The sequence below is a fragment of the Pseudorca crassidens genome, chromosome 2 (genome assembly GCF_039906515.1).
Source record: "Pseudorca crassidens isolate mPseCra1 chromosome 2, mPseCra1.hap1, whole genome shotgun sequence".
Classification (NCBI taxonomy): domain Eukaryota; kingdom Metazoa; phylum Chordata; class Mammalia; order Artiodactyla; family Delphinidae; genus Pseudorca; species Pseudorca crassidens.
Genome location: NC_090297.1, coordinates 31,708,747 through 31,721,434, shown reverse-complemented (window position 1 = coordinate 31,721,434; position 12,688 = coordinate 31,708,747). Strand labels below are relative to the sequence as shown.

Below are 12,688 nucleotides of genomic sequence, written 5' to 3'. Positions count from 1 at the left end.
ATTGTAACCTTATTTCAATGGGGAGATGTGTTCTGAATTCTAAATGACTTCGTGGAATACTCATTACTTGGGCACTGCCTTTGCATTCAATGAAGTACATCTGGTGGGATGCTGGAGGTAACCACAGCCTAGAATTTATTCTATCGACTTTTAAAAAATGATTAGATTAATCAAGCACCTTTTGCAGCCAGATCCTTGTCAGCTCCCTGAGATCGCCCAATGAGCTCTTCTCCACGGCGCTTCAGGGCCTCAAAGGATGGCTGCAGTTTTTCCAGCTCCACGGTGGCACTTTTGTTGTCACTGATGCACTCTCTGATCTTGTCTACTTCAGCAGGGATCAGTGGTGGCATACGCAGGCGAGAGGAAAGATTCTCCAGAGTCTCCAACATGGGCTCAATTTTATCATGGAACTAAACAAATATTGGACCATTAGCCATCACAGCAGTACTTTGTCACACTTCTGGGGTAAATGTTAGGGATTAAGGCCAGTGTATAAATCTACTACTGTTTAGGATAAAACCTATGCTCAGCCTAGCCCCACGGCTGTCAAGTGTTGGGTTTGTCTAAAAAACTGTTTTGGGCATAGTATACCAGAGCTGGCCCATCAGAAAAAGTAAATGTTTAAGAAGCAAAAAGCTATTACTTACTATACGAAAAATCAACTCAAATCCTTAATGCTGCCACAATACCTCCCCAATTCCAACTAACGTGATGAAAAAGGGACAAGACTATGAAACCAGTGAGAGTCAGTGTGTCAACATCTCAGATGACAGTTGCATGCAACAGAGTAGACCAAGAAGTTAGATGCCCTCCACCAACTGTATAAATGGATGGGGAACTCAATATGCTACATGACTTGGAGTTTAAAAGTATCATGGCATGCAGTTTGACAACCCACCAGTGTAATAGTAAGAAACTAAAATGTCGGCATGATGAAAGATAATTAGGGAAGGCCAAATCTAACCTTATTCCGAGAGAACTACTGCCCTTTCCACTTTTCTGGTACTTTGAACAACATATCTATAATTGTAAAATTTTAATTTGTAATATGAAGCAGAGAGGGGACAAAAGGGAGCACAACAGACAAGTCTGCCCCCTAAAGCCAACTCTGGATTCATTGATTAGAATAATGCTTACCAACTGTTAAATGTCCTATAGGAAATAACACGGTAAACAAACAAAACCCCTTCCCATCACTCCCTCACTTCTAGGTTCTGCCCCAAATGAAACTGGCATAATAAACTGCATTAATAAAATTTATTCCACTAACGTTAAGGGAAGTTTCCTTATAAATAATCCTCTCAATTCTCAGCTTCGTAAGAACACCCTAATCCCAAGGGGGTGGGTACCTTACCTCTGTAATCTGTAATGGTGGGCGCGGTCAACACAACAATGAAATGTGACGATGTGGGGAAGACAGGAGCAGGCAGCAACAACACAAAGTAACACATTCCACAATGTGAGTGAGAGATGGGACGGAAGGTGGGGGGGAAAAACTTGAGTAAGTACAAATATTAACCAAGAATATTGACCAAACATAGGAATAAATTACCCAGACATAACAGTAATATATTAGTTGGAAAGTATGTAGTTACATGCTTTAAACTCCACTGCTAGTGGTTTGTTTCTCCTTGACTCTACCTTCTCCCTAGTCAAGCATCTTTCTCTGAACTAGGAGCTAGCTGGTGGCCTCGAGAATAGGAAAACGAATGTGCTGTCTAAATCTCGAAAGCAACAGGCCCAATAGGAATTTGACTTCTTGAGGCATTTGTTGCTTCAAGATGAATTTACCCAAAATCATCCCTGCTAAAGGATTATCACAATATAAAATTTTCAAGGAAACAATCAACAGGCAATATATACCAGCCAAGATGCATTTCACCCTTCTTATAGTTGTCAGTATAACCAATGCTCCCTGGAATAAAAATGCAGACAGGCAAAGGCTCCCAGTCTCCTGATAATGTATCACCAGCATACTAGTCTGGACATTCCTGAGCATAGGGGCATACCGATACAGAGCCTCTTGCTTAGACTAAAGGACAGTTGAAGGTTATATGAGTTTAAGACACACACATACCTGAGCTGACTGGGAAATAGCCTCGTCCAGAGCCAGGGCCCGCTGGCGCACCTCCTCTTTAATTTGGGCATATGTATTTTCTGCTTTCTGGTATTTTTCTTGCACCATTTCCCCCTCTTCAGGGTTTAACTCCTTTAGTTGAGGGCCTATCTTTAGCAGCTTATCGATATGAGGTTTGTGTTCAGCAATGGATTCCCTTAGTTGCTATGCAAAGAAATATGGATTAAAATAAAATGAGCCTTCTTATACCAGTTTGTTTGTTTAAATACTTTGATCAGAGCTCATACCAAATGAACAAACTGAGTTACTAAAACCCAGCAAGTCCCAACATCTCACCGTTTATGGAGGGAATAAAATCTAAGTCTTGGACTCTGACTCTAATTCTCTTCAGTTTCAAAAGCCAGTTCACATGTTCCGCCACCCAGGAAGCTTCCCAGAAATCGTCTCTCACTCTCACCCTCCAATACAAATGTATTCCACTGTCTTCTGTACTCGTAAATACTTCTCTGTACTCTACTGTAGTTTGCACGATTTAATGTCTGTCTCCCTGCCCAGACTGGGAGACACTAAGCAGGACCAGCTACAAACAGCAACATTTCTGGTAATCCAACCGCTCCTTGACTATACTGCTGGCTACTTCCAGTTTACATCCTTCCTCTTACAGGAATACAGAGATAGCAATAAACATGAGTCATACACCACAAATAAAATAAACATTAAAAAAACTACCTTTAATGGTAACAGCATCAGTTGAAGTGTCTACAAATTTCCCTTTCATCTCAACTCTAGGCAGCAAATTGCTTTCTGATATTCCTGAGTGAAGGCTCTCACTCCAGCTAGGGCCTAACCACAAGGAAAGGGCCACCCAACCACAACCAAGTAACACCCCACTGTCACTGGGAAGATTTTAAACTCCCTTGATTTTTACGTGGTGCTTTGTTCACTTCTGCAATACCCAGGTTCCTGACATCTCCATAATCTTTTTTTTTTTTTTGCGGTACGCGGGCCTCTCACTGCTGTGGCCTCTCCTGTTGCGGAGCACAGGCTCCGGATGCGCAGGCTCAGCGGCCATGGCTCACAGGCCCAGCCGCTCCACGGCATGTGGGATCTTCCCGGACCGGGGCACGAACCTGTGTCTCCTACATTGGCAGGTGGACTCTCAACCACTGTGCCACCAGGGAAGCCCCATAATCTTATTCTTTAACTGATTCATATTAAAGGACAAAGGAAATAATTCAGATATGTATTTTTACTGTGCAAAAAAAATTCTAACTGGTTAAGAATTAATTTCATAACATTTACTTATACTCAGTAGGTACTAATAAATAGGCTGTTTTGAATAAATCGTAGAGCCCATTTTCAGTTCTGTGATTAAATAAAACTCGGCATGCTCCTTACCCTCATTTCCTCTTGTTGCTGCCTAAGCTGCTCATGATCAATAGCAGGAGGAGGTAACTGTGCTATTAGTGTCCGAGTTTCCTCAATCCAGGGGCTGAGCTCCTCATATGTTTCCCAAAACTGGTTCACCAAAACCTGTGCCCGTTCTAGGCGGGCGTAACGCTCTGAATTGAGCAGACTAATGGCTTCGTATTGTTGTATTAGAGACTCTGTCTTTTCCTGTGAACAAACAAAAAAAATGTAAGCATTATTATCATGATGAACCCTTCTTTAAAGTAAAAATGTAAGTATATATAGGTGTGTGTGTATATATATATATATATATATATATATACACTAAAAAGTTTAAAGAAATACACACTAAAATGCTAAAAAATATGGATTAATCTAGTAAGCTTACAAGTGATTATTTTCTTTATACTCAACTGAATTTTTCTATCATACATATACATAATTTTATAATTTTTAAAATATGAAAGTAGTTTCACAAACAGTAAAACAGCACAAGCACAACACACCAAAATTAACCTTTTAGTGAATACCTTTTATAACTTTAGATACAGCACTACTGTAATAGGCCAGTTTGACTGAATCTCTCAGGGGCTAAGATGGGTATTTGCTCATCAAGTTTCATTTGTCTTTTCCCCTCTGATAAAAGTCTCCACAAACCTGGCATTTATGCTTTATATGTTTAGGATGAGCAGCTCAATTTATGAAGACTTCTGAGGAAACAGTGGTTACCCATACCCTTTATAAAAAACAAAACTGGTGTACAAATGGACTCTGTTGGTCAATTCTTTTAGAAATGGGTAATGATTTTTTAGAAGGACCTGAAGCAGAAATTAATATCTGCACACGGTTCTGAAAAATCTATCTACCTGGAAGGGTAACTCAAAGATAACTCATTATGGACTGAGGATGAGTAGCAATTCCTCTGTTATAAAGAAGATGGATTTGCAGTGTATTTCACATTATACAGTACGGCTGTTTAGACATCTGTGAACACAGGGTTAGGAGTCTGAATGCCCCAGAACATCAAGCTGGACTTAAGTTATCACAACCAGTAATAGAGGGAAAAAAAAACTTCTTCAACTATCATTTCACAATTGTACTTCTAATTCACCATGATCAAGATAAGAACAATATGGTGAATAAATAAATGTAGTTTACCTGTAATATAGCTTTTTGCTCTTCCCCACATGTGCCAAAGATTTCACCACGATGACTGAATAGTTCATCCATGGAATCTTTGTGTCGAATGATGTCAATGGAGAAAGCCTTTGAAAAGTAAACTATTGTTAAGTCGAGAAATATAAGAAGCCCGAGCCTGTGTTAGTGAAAAGTTAGACATACCCTATGAAAAATTCTTTACTTTAAAAAACCCACATCAAAAAAAAAATCAAAAAAAAAAAAAAAAGCCACATCAAAAACTGTTCTTATAAAGTTTGACACTTTGCCTCTCCACACATCTTCAATGCTTATCTTTTAGTAGCTTATAAGAATATCTTCCCTCCTGAAAACCAGGAAGAAAACAGCTAACTACTCTTTCTTGGATTAATGGGCCTATTTCTATCCTTTTCACAAAGCAAAAAATCTCTTCCTCATCCTAACCAAATATTTATATAATTAGTCTCTACCCACCATCATGACACTGACTCATTCTACTTTACTTGGGATAGTCAGAAACTCTCTGCTAGTCACTCTTAAGAGACTGATGCTTCTTCTAGCTCAGGACACAGTGAATACGTCACTTACCTTCTGTACCTGCAGCTGAGCTGTGGTCTGGTCCTGTTCCAAGCGGATTGGACCCAGCGCCATCAGTTTCCGTTTTGTTTCAGCAACCCAAGCTAGTTCTGCATCAGCAGCTTGCTCATACTAACAGACATATTGAAGAAAAATGGACATATTACAGCCAACGTCCTCCTTCTGAGAATTCTAATTTATTCAACATAGAAAGGCCTAGATTTTCAGTAACACAGTTTACATCTCACAAAGTAAAGCCAAAATTGGTGACAATTTCATAAAATCACAAATCAAGATGCAGACAATTTAGAGTTGATCCTACTTCAGCAAATATGAGTTGATCTTATTTCAACTTCTTTAGAAAGACATTATAGGACCCAGTGAGTGGTTCTACAGCTAGAAACGACCATGGAAACCAAGACTCTTCAAAAGAAATACACTTTCTAATGAGAGTACTTTTTTGAGGCTGTGCTCTTTTTCTGCCAATCCTCTTTCCTACCCATGCTCTAAACAGTAGCAGTCATGTGTTTAAATACAAACTACCATGGCGGCAGACGGCTGAGTCAAGTTAACTTGAAGTACTTGCTCAGTTGAAGAACCCTAAGGCCCCAGAAGAACACCAAACCTTTAAATGGAATGCAATAACGTATGCAATGCCATCAACAAATACAAAACCTAAGAACATGTTCTATGTGACCATTGTTCAATGAGGTCCCTCAATCTTTTACCTCTTCCTCGTCAACGTTGCCGAATTACACTAATACTTAAAGGAAAGTGAGTTCCCAAGCGTGATAAATTTCACACTGAAATATCTGGCCAGGATGAGGGATATTAATTAAGACATAACAGGAATGCACTTGGCATCAGAGCAAACTTCTCTGTGGTTCAGAAAGCATTTGCTTATCACTATGAACTCAAGGAGTCATGTTATATTAATTTATTTTTTGCACCATGGCACATTAATAGGTGCATATCCAGCTACAAAGAAAAGCAAATAAATTTTCCCAGAAAGTAGGAAGGAAAAAGGATTGAGGGAAATATGACACCTGTGTTTACTTGGGAGGGTTCTATTTTGGATGGCTCTGCTATTTTGGTTAGCATATTTGATAGTAATTATAGTTCTTGGTTCTGTCCCCTTTTCCATCTAATGCTAAAACAGCTGATTATGTCAAACTAAGATTGTGATGCACTTGGACCTTTCGGATCTAGATATTATCTACCCCCATCACCATCTGCCTCTTAGCAGGGCAGTAGCAAGGAAAGGGCTCACACACTCTCTTCTCCAAGTTCTTTTCTGCTCAAAGGGGTCAAGTATTTTTGGTCAAACCTAGATCCATCCTCACTTACCTTTACCTAATCAGTTCCCACCACTGAAATGATTCGTTGCATCAGATTTAGCTTGATCTCATTTATTCCTATTCCTGAGCCTGTATTTATGTGGGTCATAGTTTTGTACTTCACGCTGCCTAAAATATTAATGCAGAGGTGTTTATAAAGATTACCTGTTGTGATCTCTGAATAGCAGCATCGATTTCATCCACCCTTTGTCCAACAGTGTCACTGACCAGCTTGTACTGCTCATTGGCATCAGACACAAGTTTATCCAGCCCTTCTCTGGCTCTCCAGGGCACCAGCTCTAAGAGAGCACGGCTCACCTCATTCACTGTGTCCAACACCAGTCTGTGCTCCATGACCTCCTTCTTTAGCTCCTAAAGAGGGAAAAAAGTTTTCAGGCCATCCCTTGCTAAATTAAGCACATTAGCAGCTGTGCTGGGTGGAAAGTGCTCTCTCTACCACACATCCCAGCAGGGCTCTGACCTCCTTCCTTCACTTATTTATTTTTTTTCTTGTCTCAGATTTTTCAATCACTCCACAGCCTGACTTTAGGCTTAGCCGCTTAGAACTGTCTGCAAGACTTCTCCAGCCAGACTGTCTCTGGGTAACATGAACGATGCTTTTTGCTTTTTTTCTCCTTACTTCAGTAGAAATGATAAATAATGCTTTAATCATAGGTATTTACCTCAACAAATACCTACACAGTATTTCTGCACATCTAGAACTGCACTAGATCCTGCAGGAGAATCAAACATAACCATGAAGTACTCTTTTAGAGAATGAACTATGACAGTAAATTCTAAAATGTTGCATATAAAGCAAGCTTCTTACGGTTTTTTAACAGTTTTTTAAAACAATTTTATTTATTTTTGGCTGCGTTGGGTCTTCATTGCTGTGCGCAGGCTTTCTCTAGTTGCAGCGAGCGGGGGCTACTCTTTGTTGTAGTGTGCGGGCTTCTCACTGCGGTGGCTTCTCTTGTTGCAGAGCACGGGCTCTAGGTGCGCGAGCTTCAGTAGTTGTGGCTCGCAGGCTCAGTAGTTGTGGGCTTAGCTGCTCCGCGGCATGTGGGATCTTCTTGGACCGGGGCTCGAACCCATGTCCCCTGCATTGGCAGGTGGATTCTTAACCACTGCGCCATCAGGGAAGCCCTTCCTAGGGTTTTGAGACAATCTTTTTTCTTCTTCAGACCATAACAAGTGCTTTATATAGGTCTGTATATCAAATTTTATTTTCCAAGAATAAACGAAAAACAAGGCAGGCAGAAATTTCTGGTTTACATTTAAGGTATAGATAGTTGGTATTAAACACAAGAATTTAAGGATTCTAAGAGAATTCTAAGAGAACTTAAGGATTCTAAGAGGAAAAATTTTTTCCCTTTACAGTGTGAAATGACAGCTCACCTTCTGCCTTTGCTGAAACTGGGGTATTTGCTCCCCTGTGGGAGACTGTCCTCCACTGGCTGCCAGCTCCTCCTCCACTCCCCTCAGCCACCAGGTCAGTTCCTCATACGTGGACTGGAACTTGGCGGCCAGCTGCCGAGCTTGCTCTAAGGTTCTGAGGGCCTTGGAGCTAGTGAGTGTGATGTCTGCATAGCGAGTCTTTATGCCATCCAGTTTCTCTTGGATAAGCAATACCTCTTCACCTGTGGGAGACAGCACACAATTATTCACATTTAATAGGATATGAGGGAGCCCTCTTAACCTCCCTTTCTTCAAATCAGAGCTCAACTTCTATAGATGCTCTCTCCCTATGGCAGTGGTTTCACCTAGCACCCCACACTAAGGGAGGTGGGAAATACACCTTCAATCAATAGAAGAAGTGACTTCTGAGATTATTAAGATCTGAGTTTGACTGCAGGTGTTCCTACACATTCTCAGCACCTTTCAGTAAATGCTGGCATTCACCATATTGGAGGACAGGGGGAGCCTTCATCTATAACCAGATCTGAGACAACAGTGTTTTAGTTTTCAAAAATTGAGCAGGAAATAGGAACCCAAGCTGCCCGTCACCTGGGAGCACGTGGTAATACAATCTTAGTGAGTACTAAGCTCCTCCTATCTGCAAAGAGAAGTGGCTACTGCAGGGTGCTGATGTAATTGTCTGTGGGACCACAGAGGTGCTAAGAGATGCACTTTTCAAAGTACCTGTGGTTTGTTTTAGAAGAGCCTGGCCGTTTTTAATAGCTTGATCTACAGTCTTCTTTCTATTAACAATTTCTTCATTTAAAGCCTGAAAGGAAAGAATACCATTAATCCTAAAACTATGGCACAACAAAGGGAAAGAAATGTGACCCCTTTAAGAGGCCAAATTTAAAGTAAAGAGATCAATACCAGTTTAGTTTAAACATGAGATATTTGATTCCTTCATTTTCTCTTTGGTTACCCCCTTCTTTAATTACTCAAAACAATGAAATCAGCTACTTATAGGCAAACTTTCCTTTGATGAGAAGAGATTTAGGACTAAATCCACTTTACTAATCTATTGGTACCAAACGTGAACCCAAGAAAGGTAGAAGTAGAATTCAGCAAAAATGTCTACTATGTCCAAAATAAAGAATAAGGCGGAAAGTTCAACAGAAGAAAGTCAGCAAGAACGGGCTGACTTAAATCAGGATCCTGGTTAAAAACTCTCAATATCTGAAGTCAACGAAGCAGAAGAATCTAAGATTATTAAAACCCAAAAACTGCTTTGCTGATTTTTACCATCCCCAAGGAAATGTCACAAAAACGAAAACAAAAAGGGGCAAATTGTTGTTTCTACTCAGATGACACAGAATCCCTGGAATTTGAGTATATAAATTCTAGAACCATTAAAAAACCCTAGGCACTACTATTTAGGTAATCTGGTTTTGTTACAGAACATTCTTTCACATAACTGCTCAAGTGGAAACTGAATGATAATTCCTTGATGATGTAAAACATGAGTTGGAATTGAGATGGCCCGATTACATTCTGGATCATCTTCTAGGATTATTGATTCGGTCTGTTAAGTACAAGTATTTCCATGTAAATCATCAAAAAATAGATTAGTCCAGTCTGTAACTATGCACTTGTGTATAAAATAAAGTTGAAATGTTTGGAATTTAAAAAAAGAGAGAGAAATGAAGAGAAACATGAATCAAAATTACAAAATAACTTAGTAACATAATAAGAATGGAAAACACGAATACCAGGTGGTCAGCATGCTGCTTCTGCAGGACATCCTGTCTGTAATCCTTTACGAACACTGAACTGAGCTTGTCCTCAACCTCAGCCAGCCAGTTGAGCACCTCCACCTCATCCTCCCCGAACAGCCTAGCGTTAGACAGTGCTTGTTCAAGCAGGGCTGCTTTCCGACAGCACCGGTCTTGAATCTCACTGAATCGGGCCTGCAATGAGTCTAGCTTTTCAGACAGTACACCCTGCTCTGCAGAACATGTCAGGGAGGAGAGGGACTGCCCAATTTTGACTGCCTGGTGCACATCTGTTGCATGGCTTTCTATTTCTTCCTCCAGAGCCTGGAAATCCAGATGGAAAAAATGAATAACAGAAACAAAATAAATGAAAAGTAGACATGAAACAATGAATCACAAATGATATAATAATAATATAAGAGTTCACCTACTGAAGGGCAAAAATAACATAGAAACAGAGAACAAAAGCTGTTTTTCCTGATAGCAGCCTATTAGGCCATTTCTATTTTTACTTCAAGAATGTGACTAGTCCAATTAATAACTGGACCATATTTTAAATTAAAGTTATTAAAAAACCCCCACAAAACACATCTTATAGAATGCTGCAGGCAGTTTTCTAGGATTTCTGGTTCCAGTTCTGTGTTTTCATTTACCATAACTACTTCTTACCTTGTGCCGAACAATCTGCTGCTGTATTTTGGCAGTCTGAGTGCCAACAGGTTCTGAGTTAGCGAGCTTCTTCTCTGTGACAGATAAGAAGTCAGAAATAGGCTCAGCTGTCTCATGGAATTGTTTGGCCAGAACCAGGATATCTTCCAGCTGTTTTTGCCTACACAAATATATAGAACAAGCTGCTCAGGCAAAAAGTCACATTAAGACTGATAATAGTACTATATTCAGTAAAAGACCAACCTTAATGAGGCACATTTGAAATATCAATAGTAAAGAGAACACACATAAACAGTACTTTGCTGTTTTAAAGGCTTTCATAAGCAGTACCTTATTTTGATTCTGTCATGCCCTTGTAAGGCAGGCAGAATTATCCCACTATTACAAAAGAGAAAAACAACCCTGAAGGCTTAAAGAAAGATCTGTCCAGGTCGCCCACTGGGTAGCAATAGTACAATGAGGATTATAATCAGACCTTCTACTACTCTGTCTCCTATTGGATGTGGCACATGCATCCTCTGTACAGGTGACCAAAATAAAGTTTAAAGGAGTAAAAAAAAACCATCAGTTTTCATTTCTCTTTCCCCATCACTGCTACCTTCACTTGTGAGTGAAGAGAAGAGAGAGCATTTGAAGAGCAAAGGCAGACCAAGCTATGAATGAGAACCCCCCTTCCTATCTCCCCCAATCCAGTCAGGCTTCTAGTAATTTCAAGGCCCAGAGCATAACTTTGAATTCTGATTCAAGGCAAAAAATGACCTCAAACTAGCTGAATTTGCCAAGGCAAACAGCAGCCAAAAGATCTATGGACTTTATAAATGGAATCTTAAATCTGGAATCTTATTTAATGTAACATCCACACTTAGCTTGGATTTCAAATACCCTGCAGATTAAAATCAGCAAATTACAAAAGGAGAGAAGAAGCCTGAATGCTGGAGGCAGCCTAATAAGCAACAGACAGAAAAACCACTGCAGAACTGTATGAGCACACAGATTAACAATCAAAGGCCATGACGATGACGCCGGAGCATTAAAAACAGACTCAGTGCTATGTCATCTGAAAAGACCCTGGAAGCATGTGACTTTTATTTCAGAAAACCTTCACTGAACACCTACTCTGGACAAACTTATCTTAATAAGAAATGATTTAATATAAAGATCTGCCATCTTAATTATCTGGAAATTTAATTATGCTCGAGTATAAAGAAAAAATATTTCTAGATGCTATTTTTAAATGTCAATATAAAGTACAGAACTTCCTTTCTTAGTTTATGTCCACTTGCAAAATACATCTTGAATTAATAATACAACTAAAACATATAATCTTAAATATTATTAATCAAGAATTTCAGTTTTAAAATATTGCTTGGTGGGTTATTTTAATTGGTTAATGACCTGCTTATAAATTTTATTCTTTTTTTAAAAAAGAATAAAATACTACATTTTATACTGGAGTATAGTTGAGTAACAATGTTGTGTTAGTTTCAGGTGTACAACAAAGTGATTCAGTTATACATATATATGTACCTGTTCTTTTTTAAATTCTAAATTTAAAAAATTTCATTCTTAAAAAAATTGCCCCTAATTTCTATGTCTTTCTTACTCACCTCTGATTTTGGAATCTGAAAGTTTGAAGAAATCAATGTAATAGGATTTGGGGTAGCAAAGAGAAGAGCTAAAATAATTTAGAGGCATCGAAAAACCAGTATTAAAGAATCTAAACAAAAGTCTTTAGGATGTCTACAACAAATGACACTGCTCTTGGTATTTCTCTTTAAAATATTGGCTCAGAAACTGTGTTAGACTAGGAGGATGGAAGCAAGTAGGGTAGAAGGAAAGAGTCATAAAAAGATACATTAGGAACAAACCATGACTTTAGTGAGCTTAAGGATCTAGGAGATAAGTACATAAAATAATGACCATAATACAAGGTACAGATGATGAGTTATGGCAGTTAAGATGAAACTGAAATTGTTCTATGCCTGGGGAATAAAGAAAACCTTCATAAAAGCAGGGGAGATGAATAGAAGTATTTCATGGAAGATGCAACACCATCAGCAAAGACAGAATTAGGGAACTGACAGAAGATACTGAAGAACCGAATACGGTTTACTGTGCCCACAAGGAATGAGAACAGTGGAAACTAAGAAAGGTAGGTTAGGGCCAAACAGTAGAGGGCTTTGAATGTTGGATTAAAGAGACTTTATTTTATAGGCAACAAGGAGTCATTAAATGTCTCTGAGCGTGCAAAGAGGGGAAGGCCTGAGGGTAAGCAGCAGTAGAGTGATGATCAG

The 12,688-nt window shown here is 39.3% G+C and overlaps 1 protein-coding gene across 21 annotated transcripts in view; it reads right to left on the bottom strand.

Annotated features, from left to right (window-relative positions):
• MACF1 (microtubule actin crosslinking factor 1) overlaps positions 1–12,688 on the bottom strand; it is a 341,804-nt gene that overhangs the window by 39,518 nt on the left and 289,598 nt on the right. For 16 of the 21 annotated variants that reach the window (XM_067725581.1, XM_067725580.1, XM_067725586.1 and 13 more), the window contains 10 exons: positions 10,395–10,554; positions 9,723–10,049; positions 8,698–8,782; positions 7,954–8,195; positions 6,721–6,927; positions 5,231–5,350; positions 4,646–4,753; positions 3,476–3,694; positions 2,078–2,281; positions 179–410 (listed from right to left, as the gene is read on the bottom strand). In XM_067725581.1, coding sequence (XP_067581682.1) covers positions 179–410; positions 2,078–2,281; positions 3,476–3,694; positions 4,646–4,753; positions 5,231–5,350; positions 6,721–6,927; positions 7,954–8,195; positions 8,698–8,782; positions 9,723–10,049; positions 10,395–10,554 — 1,904 coding nt within the window. The remainder of the gene's footprint in view (positions 1–178; positions 411–2,077; positions 2,282–3,475; positions 3,695–4,645; positions 4,754–5,230; positions 5,351–6,720; positions 6,928–7,953; positions 8,196–8,697; positions 8,783–9,722; positions 10,050–10,394; positions 10,555–12,688) is intronic. The other 5 variants (XM_067725595.1, XM_067725596.1, XM_067725599.1 and 2 more) reach the window with 1 other exon arrangement.